The 17,523-nt window shown below is 35.4% G+C and overlaps 2 protein-coding genes across 5 annotated transcripts in view; one reads left to right on the top strand and one right to left on the bottom strand.

The window, feature by feature from the left end:
* Positions 1–2,287, top strand: part of PYROXD1 (pyridine nucleotide-disulphide oxidoreductase domain 1) — a 57,460-nt gene extending 55,173 nt beyond the window's left edge. For 2 of the 3 annotated variants that reach the window (XM_081083099.1, XM_081083097.1), the window contains one exon: positions 697–2,287. In XM_081083099.1, coding sequence (XP_080939225.1) covers positions 697–945 — 249 coding nt within the window. In that variant the 3' untranslated portion in view covers positions 946–2,287. The remainder of the gene's footprint in view (positions 1–696) is intronic. The other variant, XM_081083098.1, reaches the window with a different exon arrangement.
* Positions 1,294–17,523, bottom strand: part of RECQL (RecQ like helicase) — a 29,310-nt gene continuing 13,080 nt past the window's right edge. For both annotated transcript variants that reach the window (XM_081083095.1, XM_081083096.1), the window contains 12 exons: positions 16,376–16,555; positions 15,232–15,338; positions 13,820–14,018; positions 10,895–11,061; positions 10,097–10,178; positions 8,955–9,103; positions 8,748–8,865; positions 7,119–7,257; positions 5,627–5,718; positions 3,806–4,025; positions 2,750–2,879; positions 1,294–1,951 (listed from right to left, as the gene is read on the bottom strand). In XM_081083095.1, the coding sequence (XP_080939221.1) occupies positions 1,799–1,951; positions 2,750–2,879; positions 3,806–4,025; positions 5,627–5,718; positions 7,119–7,257; positions 8,748–8,865; positions 8,955–9,103; positions 10,097–10,178; positions 10,895–11,061; positions 13,820–14,018; positions 15,232–15,338; positions 16,376–16,555 (1,736 nt within the window). In that variant the 3' untranslated portion in view covers positions 1,294–1,798. The remainder of the gene's footprint in view (positions 1,952–2,749; positions 2,880–3,805; positions 4,026–5,626; positions 5,719–7,118; positions 7,258–8,747; positions 8,866–8,954; positions 9,104–10,096; positions 10,179–10,894; positions 11,062–13,819; positions 14,019–15,231; positions 15,339–16,375; positions 16,556–17,523) is intronic.

The following is a 17,523-nucleotide window of genomic DNA, read 5'->3' as shown; positions in this document are numbered from 1 at the left end:
TCAAGAGTGAACCAAGTTATTTTCCATACATATCTTAGTCCTCTTTACATTAGTCTGAGGCTAGTTTTTGTTCCTAATTTACTGATAAGGAGAAACATACACAAATACACACATATACAAGGTTCAGGGAGATTAAATAATTTGCCATGAAAGATCTAAGTTCCTTATTAAATCTTTAAATCATGACTCCAGGCTAATGTGGTCCATATTCTACATATTTGTATATTCCATAGATAGACAGATATTTTAATCCTCACCCGAGGATATGTTTTTTAAATTAATTTTAGAGGAGAGGGGGGGAGAGAGAGAGAAAGAACATCAATAGATTGCCTCCTGTACATGCCAACTGGGGATCTAATCCACAACCTAGGTATGTGCCCTGTCTGGGAAACAAACCCGCAACCTTCTGGTGTACGGGACACCGCTCCAGCCAACTGAGCCACTCATCCAGGGCTTCACTAGGTATTTTTAATGTTCATGTAGATTGTATGGCATTATCACCTGTAGAATAAATGCATACCATTCAGATGTTTGGGGTTTTTTTGGAACCTGCTCCAATGACACTTTTAGCTGTAAAATTTTGTGAACAGATTTTTCTGCTGGTCATTCTTGCATAACACAAAATAGGTGCCTATTATGTTTCCTTTTAGGCACTCACTAGAATAACTTTTTTTATCCCTACATGTATATTTATAGGTTGTATTGCTGGGAAAATACAATGCACAGAGCTTGGGTTCAGATCATGAATTAATGTTGAGATGTACCAAAGGACAAGAATACATCAAAGTCGTCATGCAGAATGGACGAATGATGGGAGCTGTCTTAATTGGTGAAACCAATTTAGAAGAAACATTTGAAAACTTGATATTAAACCAGATGAATCTTTCATCATATGGAGAAGATCTACTAGATCCAAACATTGATATAGAAGATTATTTTGACTAAAAAGAGCATTTCAAGAACCACATAGTTTCAAATAAGACAAAATGTCAAGTCAATGATGTGAAGGACTGCACTGATTTAACAGTGACCACATTGAAGTTAAAAATACACAGGTGATAATGATTTTAGTGGAAAAGTATTTAAAAATAAAATTCTAAAGATGAAATCAGTTTGGATAACTTACAGATATATTTTCTTCTAACACAAAACTGACCTCTCACAACCACTTATGTAAGAATTTTCAAGTTACTCATTTATGTGCTTTAAACTTAGACGCGTTCACTTGGGATTTAATTTTGGAGCTAGGTTGGTCAAAAAAGAGCCATTCTTTATGAAATGTCAATATAGGGCTATGGTTTCAATCTTAGTTTTATTTTACTTAAATAGAGACATCGCCATCCTACTTACTAATATCAGTATTGATACCTTATTACTCTTTTTGTGTGGATTCTACATGTTATAACCTGAGGGTACTCACTCTGTGATGAGCCTATGTAAAATTCTCAGTACAACAACACTGCTGTCAAAAGATAGTTCTGTCAAAAAAAAAATTACAAGGCGTAAAGAGCTTAAGATAGTTATGTGAACTTACTCCCTTAACTATTTTACTTTTAAAGGGTTTTACATTAAAAATTTATTTTTCCCCTCATTTCACACTGTAAATGTATGTAGTTCATGCTCTTAAATTGTCAAAAGTTCTCAAATTCTCAAGTCTTCAATACTTTAGAGAGAAGTTCTTAAAATATAGCTTCACATATATAAAATATTAATGAAAGTGTCTTAAAATTTAAGCTATAAAAATAATGGTGCATGCATGCATAAAACCGTTTTCTTGGAAAATTTAGAAACATTCATCTCATGCATCATCAATTTTTCTTTTCTTAGCCCCTGTATTCTTAGTATCAGATTGCTGAAGTATGTTTGCAGATTTCTTCTGGAAGTTGCCCGAATTTTTTCCTTCCTTCTTTTTATCAGATCTTTCAGAATGACAAGTTTGAGATGATTCAATCTACAAAACAATAACAAACACCCGGTAAAAATTCAGTTAATTTTGTTTTCTCATGAGATTCATAATCTCAATAGTCCTTCTATATCAGTTAGCTCTTGAAGTGTCCAGTGGTCTGGTTTTCTATCTTCAAATTTCTACTCACATATGAGTCCCATCTTGAATAGAAGGGTCTATACCAGTGATGACGAACCTTTTGAGCTTGGCATGTCAGCATTTTGAAAAACCCTAACTTAACTCTGGTGCCGTGTCACATATAGAAATTTTTTGATATTTGCAACCATAGTAAAACAAAGACTTATATTTTTGATATTTATTTTATATATTTACATGCCATTTAACAAAGAAAAATCAACCCAAAAAATGAGTTCTCATGTCACCTCTGACACGCATGTCATAGGTTCGCCATCACTGGTCTATACCATCAGAGAAACCATAAAGAACACCTAAAGTGTCCTTAGACACAATTGTATATGGCATGCTTTTGCAGGCTTGATAGTACTTAGTTTATAACTTCTTTTCAACCTCTGCCACAGAGGCAGACTTCTCAACCAACATTGATCACCGTGAGAGCAAGGTGTATCACAAAATTAGACATTAAAATAGAGTCTTCACATTCCAGAGGTTAGAAATTCCTCTATATTAAAAAACTAGTCTAAATTCTCCCACTTTATGTCTTCCATACCCGGATTCTAAGAACAATGACTTACCTCTTATGTTCAATTGGACTTAGGAGAGTACTAATTAAAGAAAAGTATCCATAGGCTTGAATGTATTTTTTAAATATTTGAAAATAGTTACCCCGAAATAGGTCTGCATGGACTTCTTTACTTGCATAGTAATAACATGTGCCTCGTTGTTCAGAAGATGAGCTTTAGGTCCTGTTTTCAAATAGGAAATGGTAGCGTAAGCTGTAAAACTGTAGTCTTCTCTGCAGAAGATAAAAGACCACCAATCAGAGGGGTTTTGAGGAGTTATAGGAAACAAAAATAACCGTAAGTGCAATAATTCTAAGTCATATATTGATAGGAAATAATGAAAAATACACTACAAAAATAGTTTATCTTTATAGAAAGTTTTCATTTTGTGCTTTTTTATTGACACTAATCAATTATAGTTGGAGTTTAAGTATATTTTGTATAGTGTTTAACATTCACATGAAACAACCACAAAACCATTTGTTTTGAGGCATTTATAAAAATGAGAAATAATCATAAAGACACGTTACATTTTGTGGAAGAAAATATTTTCCCAATTTTTTATTCTTGTGATTGAATAAGTCATCATTCTTATGGTACTGGTTTTAGACATTTTACTATTTCTTCTTAAGTTTAACATATCTCCTATTTATGGCTGTACTGAGATATAGCTAATGCCTATAAAGTGTGTTTCCTTATTTCTAAAATTAAGATAGAATATCTAGTCTCATCTCACCATGTTGCTAAAGTTAAATGAATATATGTAAAAATTATAATATGTAAAGTATTCTGTAATTATTATCATTATTGTTATCTATTCCAAATTAGAGTTTTTCTTAAAAGTAATCTTTTTGGAAGAATATATATTTATTCCATGAATAAAAAAATAAAAGTAGCCCGGCCGGCATGGCTCAGTAGTTGAGCAATGACCTATGAACCAGGAAGTTTGGGGGCACATGCCCTGGTTGCAGCCTCAATACCCAGTTGGGGGCATGCGGGAGGCAGCCGATCAATTATTCTGTCTCATCATTCATGTTTCTATCTCTCCCTCTTCCTCTGTGAAATCAATAAAAACATTTTAAAATAAATAAAACCGTGTACTGTTTTAAAAAAAATTATAAAGACAACATGAAAGGACAAGAAGGGGGTTGGTATATACTTAAGATACTGCTGTAGAAGAAAGTGCGCAATAATTTTCTCCAGGTCTTCGCGAGGGAGTGTGGGAGGAACAACACCTGCTACTCTCAATTTTGCTGCTCCCCGTCCCATCCAAGAATCGATCAGTTTCAGTGGAGTGAGCTTTTCATTCATTTCCTCTGCCTGCTGCAGGATTTTGATTAGATCTCTGCAGTAGGCTGTTACATTCTTTCTTTCAAATGCTATAATCAAAGAGGCATAGTTACAGACAATTGGGATTTAGAAATTAGGGCAAAGATAGTCTATCCTAAGTGGTTAAACTGGTTTCAAAACAAGTCATCATTGTGAGCCACCCTACACACTGGTTTATTAATATGTTCTGAATTAAAACTAGGCTATCCCCCAAGTCTGGCACTAACCTAAGTTGTAAACTCTTTAAAACACTGAGATTTACAGTGATGTAAAGAAACTAACCTAGTATCAGAAGGCCTTTGGGTGTGCTCTGGAACCAAAGAGTATTTGCCAGATATGATGATGCAGATACTGAGAGGTGTTTATAGGAGAGTCGATCTATTCTGCATATTTACCTGATGTGTGCTCATTAAGCAATTTCCTGAAAACTAGTATGGCTTTACAGCTAGTCTGATACAGAGACAAGAATGTCCTGGACAGATATCCCCAATTATTGGTCTATTTAAATATCAGAGTCTTATTAATTTGGTCAGCAAAACATGCTGTAATAAACAAGTTTCTCTAGGTGTAAACTTAAAATACTGATGACCTTCATCCACCAAGGCATCAGAACTCAGGAACTGGTTAGTCCAGCTCTTCAAATACAACCCCCAAACACAGAAGGAAATAGTTAAAATACTAGTAAAACCGAAACCGGTTTGGCTCAGTGGATAGAGCGTCGGCCTGCGGACTGAAAGGTCCCAGGTTCGATTCCGGGCAAGGGCATGTACCTGGGTTGCGGGCACATCCCCAGTGGGAGATGTGCGGGAGGCAGCTGATAGATGTTTCTCTTTCATCGATGTTTCTGACTATCTCTCTCCCTTCCTCTCTGTAAAAAATCAATAAAATATATTTAAAAAAAAAAAATTAAAAAAAAAATACTAGTAAAGTTTTAAAACTTTATTTTCCTAATCAGTTACTATAAAGTATTAGAGATTATCATGAGATTAGCCTTATCTTATATAAATAGCATTTCTATTCAGACTATTTCCTTCATTTCTTAAAAATTTCACATGCCTTCAGTAATAGCAACATAAAATATATACTCACAATATGGCTTTTCCTTTTATTTGCCTTTGTTTCAAAACCATGTTACTTTTGAATCTGGCAAATTCTATTCACACGTTGTTTAATCTTTTAAATCTATTTTTTTTAATATATTTTATTGATTTTTTACAGAGAGGAAGGGAGAGAGAGAGTTAGAAACATCGATGAAACATCGATCAGCTGCCTCCTGCACACCCCCCACTGGGGATGTGCCCACAACCCAGGTACATGCCCTTGACCGGAATCGAACCTGGGACCCGTCAGTCCGCAAGCCGACACTCTATCCACTGAGCCAAACCGGTTTCGGCTTAAATCTATTTTTAAATCAAATAGTGCCCTCATGTAGTCCTACCCATCTATAATAATAAAAGTGTAATATGCTAATTAAAACAGATGACCTTCTGGACGAAGCCAGGGCTATGAGGGCCGAGGCAGCTGCCAAGGCTGCGAGGGCCAAGCCCCTTGCACAAATTCCATGCATTGGGCCTCTAGTATGTATGTGTGTGTGTGTGTGTGTGTGTGTGTGTGTACTAGCCTATAAAGGTTCAAAAAACAATGAACTCACAAATGTCTTTACAGCAATTATCACACATTTTGTTGCACGCTTCTGAGTTCCATACTTCATCAAAATGTTGAGCTATCAATACACGGCGACATCTGCCAACACATTTTGAGATACAAATTAAGTGATCTAATAATGTTTTAAGAATCCCTATTTCAAAATACAGAATTATATCTTGTATAAGTTTCCTATTGCTGCCATATCATTACCACAAACTCAGTCTTAAAACAACGTATTTATTATGTTACATTTCTATAGGTTAGAAGTTTGACGTGGATCTTGCTGGGTTAAAATCAAGGTGTAAGCAGGGCTGTATTTCTTCTGGAGGCGCTAGAGGACAGAATCTGTTTTTCTGCCTTTTCCAGTTTCTAGAGACTGCCTGCATTCCTTGGCTCATGGCCCCCTTTCCTTCATCTTTAAAGTCGAGCACACTGGGTTGAGTCTTCACATCATATCACTCTGACTCCTTCCCCCTCTCTGCCTCCTTCCAAATTTAAGGACCTTTGTGATTATACTGGGCCCACCCAAATAATCCAAGTTAGTCTCCCTATTTTAAGGTCAGCTGATTAGCAACCCTAATTCCATTTGTAACCTTAATTCCCTTTTGCCATGTAAGGTAACATACTCACAGGTTGCTGGGATTTGGATGTAGATATCTGTGGGGACTTTGCCCACCACATATTTTTTCCAAACGTACTTGATAAACATAGCTTTTAAGACGTTGTCTGAGATTCATTTTGAGATTCAATATTTTACTATTAAAAAAATCTTCCTGATAGCAGTTTCTTGTACTTTATAGTATTCCTTAGAGTCTAAACCCCAAAATATGCTTCATGGGGGTCTACTGGACATCTAAGAAAAATGTTCTTTTTCTCATCTCTTTAACTAGATTATTGTAGCATCTATAGGAAAAAAATACCATTTTCTGTCACTGTCTGGTTACTGCTTATATAAAAATTATGAGTCATTTTTATGTGATAGGTAATAAGAGTACAAAGATGACTAAGACAGAAAAGCCATCAGGGAGCTATATGGTCTAATTAAATCTACCCTAAATAGATTAAAATTTATTAAGAAGAAACTGGACCCTGCTCTCAATTATTTCATCAATCCATCAGCTGGAAGGATGGTTGGTATGTGTTACTGAGCTCAACTCTCAAAACTCCTCTTGTACACCTGTACATAATTATTAAAGCTACACACCAGTACTGGAGGGGAAAAAAAAAAAGCTTGAACTCACTATCTCTATCAGACTTTTCAGTAATACAGTTTTGGAGAATTATCTCAGAGAGAGAGAATATCTTTTCTTGGATTAAGGCAGATCTTGCAGGTTCATGTACTTGTTCTTACACTTCATACACTACTTTTACATGTTTGCACTTGATGTTTTACCAATGTATTTACTGACTTTCCTAAGTACTCACAGGAACATCATATACTTTAACACTGTGTTTGTCTCTAACTGACAAAAGTTATGAAAAGACATGTGGCTTACTTGCTTATGTTTTGACAGTATGACACCATCTCATAAAGCTTTTGTTGCCCCACATTCTCCATCACCACCATTGAACTGATTCTGAATATGTCTCCAAAGCCATAATACAAAATACAGTCCGCTTTTGTGTCATCTCTACCTGTAGTAGGAAAGATCTTGAGATTGCATAATTACTTTAAAAATTCAAAGCAAGCAAAAATAATATATGCAAAATCAGCTGGCTATGCTTCATTGTCTAAGTATATCTATAAATTTCAGGCAAAAAAGTGAAAGTTAATTTGTAACAACTGCCCTCAAATTTATTTATTTATTATTTATTTTTTTAATATATTTTTATTGATTTCAGAGAGGAAGGGAGAGGGAGAGAGATAGAAACATTGATGAGCGAGAATCATTGATCGGCTGCCTCCCACACACCCCCCACTGAGGACTAAGCCCGCAACCCGGGTATGTGCCCTTGACTGGAATCAAACCTGGGACCCTTCAGTCTGCAGGCCAAATCTCCGTCCACTGAGCCAAACCAGCCAGGGTTCAAATTTTTTATAAATGACTAGAAGACTTACTAACATTCAACTTTATTTTTTTTTAAATATATTTTTTCTGAATTTTTACAGAGCGGAAGGGAGAGGGATAGAGAGTTAGAAACATCAATGAGAAAGAAACATCAATCAGCTGCCTCCTGCACACCCCCTACTGGGGATATGCCAGCAGCCAAGGTACATGCCCTTGCCTGGAATCGAACCTGGGACCATTCAGTCCTCAGGCTGATGATCTATACCAGTGGTCGGCAAACTCATTAGTCAACAGAGCCAAATATCAAGAGTACAACGATTGAAATTTCTTTTGAGAGCCAAATTTTTTAAACTTAAACTATATAGGTAGGTACACTGTTATTAACTTAATTAGAGTACTCCTAAACTGGCCTTTGCTAAAAACGTCCTCAATCTGAGGGGTTGACCTCAGCGAACGTACCCCCACTTCTTCTAACGCCACTTCAAAATAGACTCGCCCAGGCCGAAAACCGACTTCTGCACATGGGCCTCGAAGTTTCAATGGCACTGTACGTGCGCACCCGCACGTGGTAGAGCCACCCTCAAGGGGCCAAAGAGCCGCATGTGGCTCACGAGCCGCAGTTTGCCGACCACTGATTTATACATTGAGCTAAACCGGTCCGGGCTCAGCTTTCGTAATTTAAAAATGTATCCAGCTCTGGCTGGGTGGCTGGAACATCGCCCTGTACACCGAAAGGTTGTGGGTTCAATCCCTGGCCGGGCGCATACAGGAGGCAACCCATCTATGCTTCTCTCTCACATTGATGTTTTTCTCCCCCTCAGGTGAGAATTAAAAAATAATGTGTCCATAAGTAATCCAGTTAATTAGGTCACAGAGTTGAAACCACTAATTAAAAACTCAGGAGACAAAGATGGATATCGAATTATCTTAGGAAACTGGAGAAATAATTCATAACACTCTAATAGAACATGCATAAGGTTAAACTGTGAAAAAAACATGTTATTCTAAAAACAGTAGCCAACAAAGATTAAAAATACAGAATTATTAAACATCACTTAGAGTGTATTTTCTGGAAAAGCTTTTTTTTTTAAATGACTGGATTTGAGTTATACATACCTGCACGTCCACTCTCTTGGTAATAATTTTCCATAGATTTACTCATTGAATGATGAATAACAAATCTCACATCTGGTTTATCAATTCCCATACCAAATGCAACCGTTGCCACTACTACCTAAAATGTTTTAACATTTCATGTTAATTAAGTCAAGCGAAAATACTCTTAAAGGTGAGTTAGGTTTCTATTGAAGATGTATACCTAACCTGAATTTCATTGGCTGACCATCTTCTGTGAACCTTGGTCTTATCTTCTGGTTCCATATTGGCATGGTATGCACCTGCACGAATTCCCAATTTCTGTAAACTACCTGTAACTTGCTCAGAGTCCTTCTGAGAAAAGCAATAAATGATTCCTGTAGTAAAATATGTCCAATTGTTAGATTTATAATCCTGGAAGAGAATTTTTAACACTCAAGATAGTGATTACTGGTAATACAGGGGAAAATAATTTATGAAAAATTTCAAGGCCCCGACACATATTGATTTTTTTGGTATAATTCACGATTTGATCACCAGCAGACATGAGCCCTGAGCCACAGGTGTTGGATCTCATTGCCTCTTTCCTCTCTCCAACTTTATTTCCCACTACAGAGTATTTCTCAAACTGATGCCTCACAGCTCCATAAGAGGGTAGCAAGTGTTCTGTGAAAAAGGTTCCAGGTGCAAATGAGTTTGGGGAGCAATGCATTAAACTAAGTTAAGTTTCTCTCTTTGTTTGTAGGGCTGGTCAAAACAGATACACGCCGTGACTCTCAGGAGAGATAGATAACTAGTTGCAGCCTTTTTCAAACTTATTTGACCCTGGAACTCACTTTACCTGGGGTACTCCTGAAAATCTATAGAACAATTTTTAAATGCCGCTTTTATACAAACTCTTTGCTTCAGTAATACTTGCCTGTTCATTAATCCTGAAACACAGTTATACATGCTCTGAACTCCATCTATACTTAACTCATTCAATATGTTCTATTTATTTCTTTAACATGTCCTTTACTATAAGGGACTACATTTTACATCCCTTTTAGATCATCAGTGGTTACTTCTATCTTACACACAGTGTATACTTACTGAATATGTGCTACTGAAAATTAACATTATGAAATTAGGTCCATTCCTTAAAACAATTAAGTGTAAATAAGCAAAAATAAATCAGACAGTTAGCAAATGCCACATACAGTTTCTAAGATGGCCAAGCAAATTAATTTTACCATAACATGTTCAAGTATCCTCTGCCATGCATTACCTTAATATTTTTTGGTGCTAATCATTTATCAGTATATCAGTATAATATTAATTACTTTTTGAAAGTTCTCTCTGTCTAAAAAGTTGGTTTGTTATTTTATTACCTGATTGCCCTTTGTATCTCCCATTAATGACCTTTACAATATCCTCAATAAAATCTTCAGTGTTTGAAGGCTTTTGACGAACCTAAAAAAAGCTAACTTATTAAAAAGTAACTTAATGAGTACCAAGTAGTCACTTACTTACATCTTTCAAGGTGTGATTCTTTCATGAACACTGTGTTTTTTCCTATTATTCCTTCACTCACCCCATCTGCCTCACCCCACCACCTCCTAACTTCTTCTTCATCATTATTTTTTATTTTACCAGAGATGAGGAGGCACAGAAGCAGTGAATAACTTGTAAAGATGGAGACTTTATTTTCTAGTGCTACTTTTATAAAAACATAAACCATGTAATAACTATTCAATGAAAACTCAAAAATATTGTCTATTCTTAAAAGAACTAAAAAAGAAAAAAAATGTTAGGTTATTTAACTTTCAAAGTTATATATCAAATATAATCTAAATAGGAGGATTAGAAAATCTTTAATGGAATACTAATTTTGTATTATTTCATAATTAATTTTAATAGGATGTCATTAGGATCCTTGGTGTCCATCTATGCTCTTTTTCCACCCTTGCACAAGAAAAAATATAAATTTAACAAGGCAACATCTACTTAAACTAACAAAGAATATGCAGCACAAGAGATATCAGAAGAAGGCATTAATTAATGAATCTTATAATTACCTCCTGACTTTAAAAGCTTTTTAAATATAGTTCACTGTTACTCATGTAAATACTGGTAAGCACAATGAAAAGGTAACCTCTCTGCTACAACCCTTCACAGAAGTTACATACCTCATAATAAAGATTTGGCCTATTAAAAGAAGCTGTAAAAGTAAAACACTTCTCAACACACAGTATTTTTTGAGCATCCTTCAAAACATGACTGGTTGCGGTCGCAGTCAGCCCAATCAGTGCTGTGTTCGGGAACTGGCGCTTTAAGATACCAAGTGCCTTATAATCTGGAAAAAAGAAAATACAAAGTGGCCCTCTTTCTGTCCTTTAAGGAACAGAGTAAATTACGCCTTTTAACATGATGGCGATAACCAAGGATTGCTGTACTCTGATTGCCATAGCTAGCAAGCTCAGTAACTCTGCAGGTGCAGCCTAGGCTTTTTGAATAGGCGGGCTTTCTTATACTTTTAGTTGATTCTTTGAAAACACTGTTCTTGGCCACAGATGGACTCCCTGTTGAAGAGAGGAAATACCTAACATTTCTAGTAAGCTATGCACTGGTCTACACCTGGTGAACAGGGGATTTAAGAGGCAGTGGGAGTAGCCATAGTATTTGAGACTACTACAACTGACAAGAGATAAAAGAGGCCATCAGCCTAAACCCGTGGTCAGCAAACTGCGGCTGTGAGCCACATGCGGCTCTTTGGCGCCTTGAGTGTGGCTCTTCCTAAGCCTTAGGAGCACCCTAATGAAGTTAATAACAATGTACCTACCTATATAGTTTAAGTTTAAAAATGTGACTCTCAAAAGAAATTTCAATCGTTGTACTGTTGATATTTGGCTCTGTTGACTAATGAGTTTGCCGACCACTGGCCTAAACCCTTCTATCACCAGAAGCATCCAAGAGTGGCAAGTTCAGACCAGAAAAAGCTTGGTGAGGGCACTGCTTTTTATATAACCTCTTTCAGGGGAACCATTCTGGGCTCAAACTTGTCATACACATCTACATCACTAGATAAGTTGTCCTTAAATACATAAATTATTTGGAAAAAAGTGAAAAAGAAATTGCTAAATGCTAAGGACTATGAAACTACAGAGAGAAAGTAACCATTTGAGAAGTTGTGAAGGCTTCCAGGACCTAACATTTGAATTGGGTCTTGAAGAATAAGCAGAGTTCCTAGGAAGGGAGGAGGAAAAGATCAGGCAGAGCAAACAGCACACACACTGCACACACACTGGCGTGAAATTAATTACTCGAGAAGTTGAGATAACAGCAAGCAGTTCAGTGAGGCTAAATCACAGGGTGATGTGATGCTTGGATCTATTGTCAAGGCCAGTAAGTAGGGAACTATATTCCTCTATGGTTGCAAGTTAGAACTAAAAAGTTTTCCCTCTAAAACCATGAACAAGGTAAGGATGCCCACTTCTCCACTTTTATTCAACACTAGAAACCCAATGCACAAAATTCGTGCAAGAGTAGGCCTTCCTTCCCCCCTGCTGCTGGCACCGGCTTCCCTCTGGCACACTGAACCTGGGTTTCCCTCCGGCTGCCAGCAGGCACCCGGACCCAGGCTTGCCTTGCAGCCCCGACTTCATCCAGAAGGTCGTCCGGAAGGACGTCTGGAAGGATTTCCAGTCTAATTAGCATATTACACTTTTATTATTATATAGTATTGGAAGTCCTAGCCAGAGCAATTAGGCAAGAAAAAGAAATAAAAGGCATCCAAATTAGAACACAAATAGAAATATATACTATACTCATGGATCGGATAATTAATACTGTCAAAATGAAAATACTACTCTAAGAGATCTACAAAGTCAATGCAATCCCTTATCAAAATACCAAGGGCATTTTTTCACAAAACCTAGAACAAATAATCCTAAAATCTATTTGGAACAACAAAAGACCCTTAGTAGCCAAAGCAATCTTGAGAAAGAACAAAATTGGAAGTATCACACTTCTGAATTTCAAACTACACTACCAAGCTATAATAAAACAGTATTTTGCAATTTACTCTGTGGAGTAGTCTGGTTAAGATAGCAGGGCTCTTAGTAGAAAGCACAGTATATATACTGCCTGAAGCATTTAAATCAAATTAAAAAAAATACCTGTGCTTCCAATATTTCTGAAGGTAGAGAATGATCTTCAGGCTATGAGTCTACTATCCTTGGGGAAGTATAAGAAAAAGTGAAAAGAGATCAGAACTAAAGGAAACACTAATATCGAAGGAGGTGGCAAAGGAAGAAGAATGAAGGAGGTAAGAATGGAAAAGAACAAAATAAAAAAAGTTACATATTAACCAAAAGAAAAGAAAGTGGCAAGGTGAGAGGTGAACAGTATAAAATGCTATTGAAGTTAAATGGGAAGAGGAATAAAGATGAGACCACTGGATTTAGCCAGTGGGAAATAGGGTCACTGGTGACCTCTGAGTAGGGTGGAGAAGGAGGAAGTGTGATCCAATAAACTCAGGAACCCAGGGGTCCATATGAGTGTGAAAGTAGGTTCAGACGGAAAAGAGGTTGAAATCATAAAGCAAGATTTTTTAATTTAAGATTTTTTTACATAGAACAGTTCTGAATAATCTGCTTCAGGCTATGACTGTAGGATTAAGTTGCAGGAGTAAAAAAAAGGGTTATTAAGATATCCCATGGAACTTTACCTGAGGAGTTAGTTGAATATAGGTCCTAAAGTGGATGCTAACGACACTCAGAATGACAACTAAAGACAACTTTGAAGCAGATGCAAATTCCTCAATAGATGTGAAGAAGAACCTAGAGGTCAGTAAATCTTTATGGCTAAAGGTAGAACAGTATTTTTGCTAACAGACATATGTTTTAAAGGACAAAGATAATTAAACTAAATACTACCTTAGAGGGAGTAAAGAGAAAGATTTTGCCTCTTGACTCTCCTTATATTAAGGCAAAAGAAAAGGAGTAATAACTACCCAAGAGGATCATTTTAATGGAAGCAGGAATTTTCCATCACGTAAAGCTGAGTAAGAAAATAGTCCCCAGTATCAAGTTTTCCAGCTACCACATACATACCGGGTCTGAAATCATGACCCCAGTGACTACAGCAGTGAACTTCATCCACAGCTATTCGGGTAAATCTCCTTGCTTCATAGGCTTTCTCTAGTCTTGACATAAACATTTTGCTTTTTGCAATTTTCTCTGGAGTCACATAAATTAGCTTTAGCTTGGAGTTTTTATTTACCATTTCAGCATGAACCCATTTCACATGCTCCTATTGAAAGGAAAAATAGACACGATAGTAGAACTAAGCTAAGAGACTGCAATACTAAGTGGTAAAAGATGTTCATTACTCAAAAGCAATAGCCTGGGGCTGTTCAACAGCAGATATTTAGTTCATTAAAAATGGAAACCGAGTCCCAGTGCTTGGCAGTTGTGTAAATAGAATTTTAGCTATTTACTTACACCCAAACTGTTAATAAAAGCATAATCTCATTTGACAAAAAAAGAATAAGAAATGAATGTCAAGATACTCAAATAAGCATTTATTCTATGACGGCATAATTCTAAATTGTTTGTAATAACTATGACTACAAAGGTGTGTTTTTTTATTAATCTTAACATTACATTTGTAACACTGCCTATCTGTGTGAGCATAATTTATTCTTAATTACCTGCTTTAATGATTCTGTCATATCTACTCATAATCTTTTTTTTAGGTTTTTTAAACTATCTTATTCATTGAATTAAAATTTTATAATGTGAAATATATATTTATATGTTATATATAACAATAATAAATCTTAAGAGATAAGTTACTATTTTATATAATATTTGTTACTATTTTATATAATATTTTGCTTTGTTACTATTTTATATAATATTTTGCCCAGTAGATGTCATAATTTTCCTTCTCATTTAATTAGGACTCAAAGAAGTGTAAAGAAACAATGCTGAATGTGATAGAAAGATAAAATCAAAACTGCTTTCATCATCCCAGAAAGCAGTGTGTTAACTCCTTGAGATATTCCTAATTTTGTTAAGAAATAGACAAAGTGTATTAAACATTTCAACTGGTCCTAAATGTCCCAGAAATCTTAGGGGAGCAAACATAAGGCTATCTCCTCAGAAATGGGCAGATGCAAAAATAAAATACTACAACTTCTGGCAGAATAAGTATAAATGAGTGAGCATGGTTATGTGCCAATAAAACTTTATTTATGGACACTAAAATCTAAATCTCATAGTATTTTCACACTTCACAAAATGTATTATTTTTCTCTTAACCATTTAAAAATATAAAAATCTATCTTAACTCACAAACCATACAAAATAGGAAATGGGCTAGAAATGGCCCTTTAGCAGTAGTTTACAACTCCTGATATAAGTAGTAATCAGTTTTAATTTTATAAGCAACTCAATTATAGTTAAGGCCCCTACTTCAGTGAAGACTTATAACACAATAAACAAATAATACAGAACCATACCTTAGAACTAGAAGCATTTAACATGGTAGCTGGAATTTCTAATTGTTTTAAAACCATTAATTGGTCTTCCATAAGAGAAATCAATGGGCAAATCACAAGTGTAAAACCTGAAAAAGAAAAATCGACTTTCAATTTTATACCACCACCAGAACAAGTTTCAACGAGTCACCTTCTTTACCATAACTTGTGGGCACTATCCATTAATTCAGACTAATTTTCAATGCAACTTTAGCAGTATACTATCTATTTCTTATCCTCATTAATATAGGAGGGAGATACAAATAAATGATCCTAAGCCAAATAAGCAAATTTAAGATTAAACAGAAATCTCTTCCCTTATTCAGTCCTACAAACATAAAGATTGATATTATATTTTGAATTTTGAATTCACTATCATTTTTAACAATCAGTGTTGGTAATCTCAGTAAAATAATATAAAATACTATCCAGTTACATCAGGCAAAAGTTATTCCAAAGCTGCCTACCTCCCCATAAAAACCACAGCAATCTATAGAATTGAAAATGTTTCATGGGTATTCATCCACTTCCTGCACCAGATTAATTTATTCTGAATGGAAATCAGTGAACAGTGTATTGACTAAATGAAGTTCTGGCAATATATCTTGTTTCTCTTATAACTGAAAGTGTTGACAGCTACAAGAGTTATTCTACATTGTTAAAAACATATGACCTCATGTTCCTATAGTTTGTTCCTTAAAATAACCGCAGAAAGAGGGTAATCCTGTTTAACTATTTTTTTGAATACTTAAAAATATATTAAGAGAGCCCTGGCCAGTGTGGCTCAGTTGGTTGAGCAACAGAGAGAGCATCAAAAGGTCCCTGGTTTGATTCTGCATCAGGGCAAATGCCCAAGTTGTGGGTCCGGTCCTGGTCAGGGTGAGTAGGGGAGACAACCAATCAATGTTCCTCTCTCGCTCTTCCTCTCCTTTCCTTTCTCTAAAATCAATTAAAATATATTTTAAAGTATATACTGTATATATATATATATATATATATATATATATATATGTATATGTATACATATATACATACACACACACACACACACACACACACACACATATATATATATGAAGAGAAGTAACATTTCTTCAATTTAAAATCACTCTTTATTAATACATACCATCTGAACATAATGCTGGTAACTGGTAGCATAAGCTCTTTCCACCTCCTGTAGGCATAACAAGAAATACATCCTTTCCAGACAATGTTACATTAATAGTTTCAAGCTGAAGCAGTCTGAACTTCTCCAGTTTAAAGACATTTTGCAAAACATCTTTAACTTTATCAGACCATGGAAAATCTAGGAAGAGAAAAATAAGCTAAATATATTAGATTGTTTAGGACCATAAGGAGACACATGTGCATAGCTGCTTTTATAAGAGCAGGATCAGATAAATATATATAAGATTTTTAATACTATGGACAATTTAACTTTCATAAGAACAATTTTGAGATTAGTTTAAGTCACAAAACTAAAACAAAAGCAAATTTAATGATATACAGTAAGAAATCGTACCTCAGAAAAAAAAGCTAGTATATCAGGAAAAAAATCAAAGCATTTGCCAGTTGAGAATTAACTTACACAAAAGAAGATATTTGAAAAACCATCTGAAAGTCAATCAAGGAATTCAAAGTATCATAAAATACTCAAATATCATGAACAAAGTTAACCATTATCTGGGATTTTTGGTGTAAATATCTTGTTTACAAGTGAATCACTAAAAAATAAGGCCCGCAAAAGCACTGCAATTCCTTCTCAAGTTATAGTATTCCTTTTATGATTTTTTTTGGTTGTTCATCAATGTTTATTTACTTTTCAATTACAGTTGGCATTCAATATTATATTAGTTTCAGGTGTACAGTACAATGGTGAGACATTTATATAACTTACAAAGTGGTCCCCCATAAGTCTAGTAACCACTTGACACCATACAGTTATTACAATATTATTAATATTCTCTATGCCGTGCTTTACACTCACATGACTATTTTGTAACTGCCAATTTTTACTACTTAATCCCTTCACCTTTTCCACCCATTCCCCCAATCACTATCCTATCTGGCAACCCTCTGTTCTCTGCATTTCTAAGTCTGTTTCTGTTTTATTTTAATTTTTAGATTCCACATATAAGTGAAATCATGTAGCATTTGACTTTCTCTGTCTCCCACGAAAATTAGTGACACACATGATGCTCTGAAGGAACATAAATCAAAAAAGGTTTGTTCAGTAGAGCAGGGAAATGAACTAGACTTCGGCAAAAAGTTTGA

The sequence above is a fragment of the Myotis nattereri genome, assembly GCF_964212035.1.
Source record: "Myotis nattereri genome assembly, chromosome: 2".
NCBI lineage: Eukaryota > Metazoa > Chordata > Mammalia > Chiroptera > Vespertilionidae > Myotis > Myotis nattereri.
The sequence above is the reverse complement of the archived record's forward strand: the minus strand, read 5'-3'. Positions and strand labels throughout refer to the sequence as shown.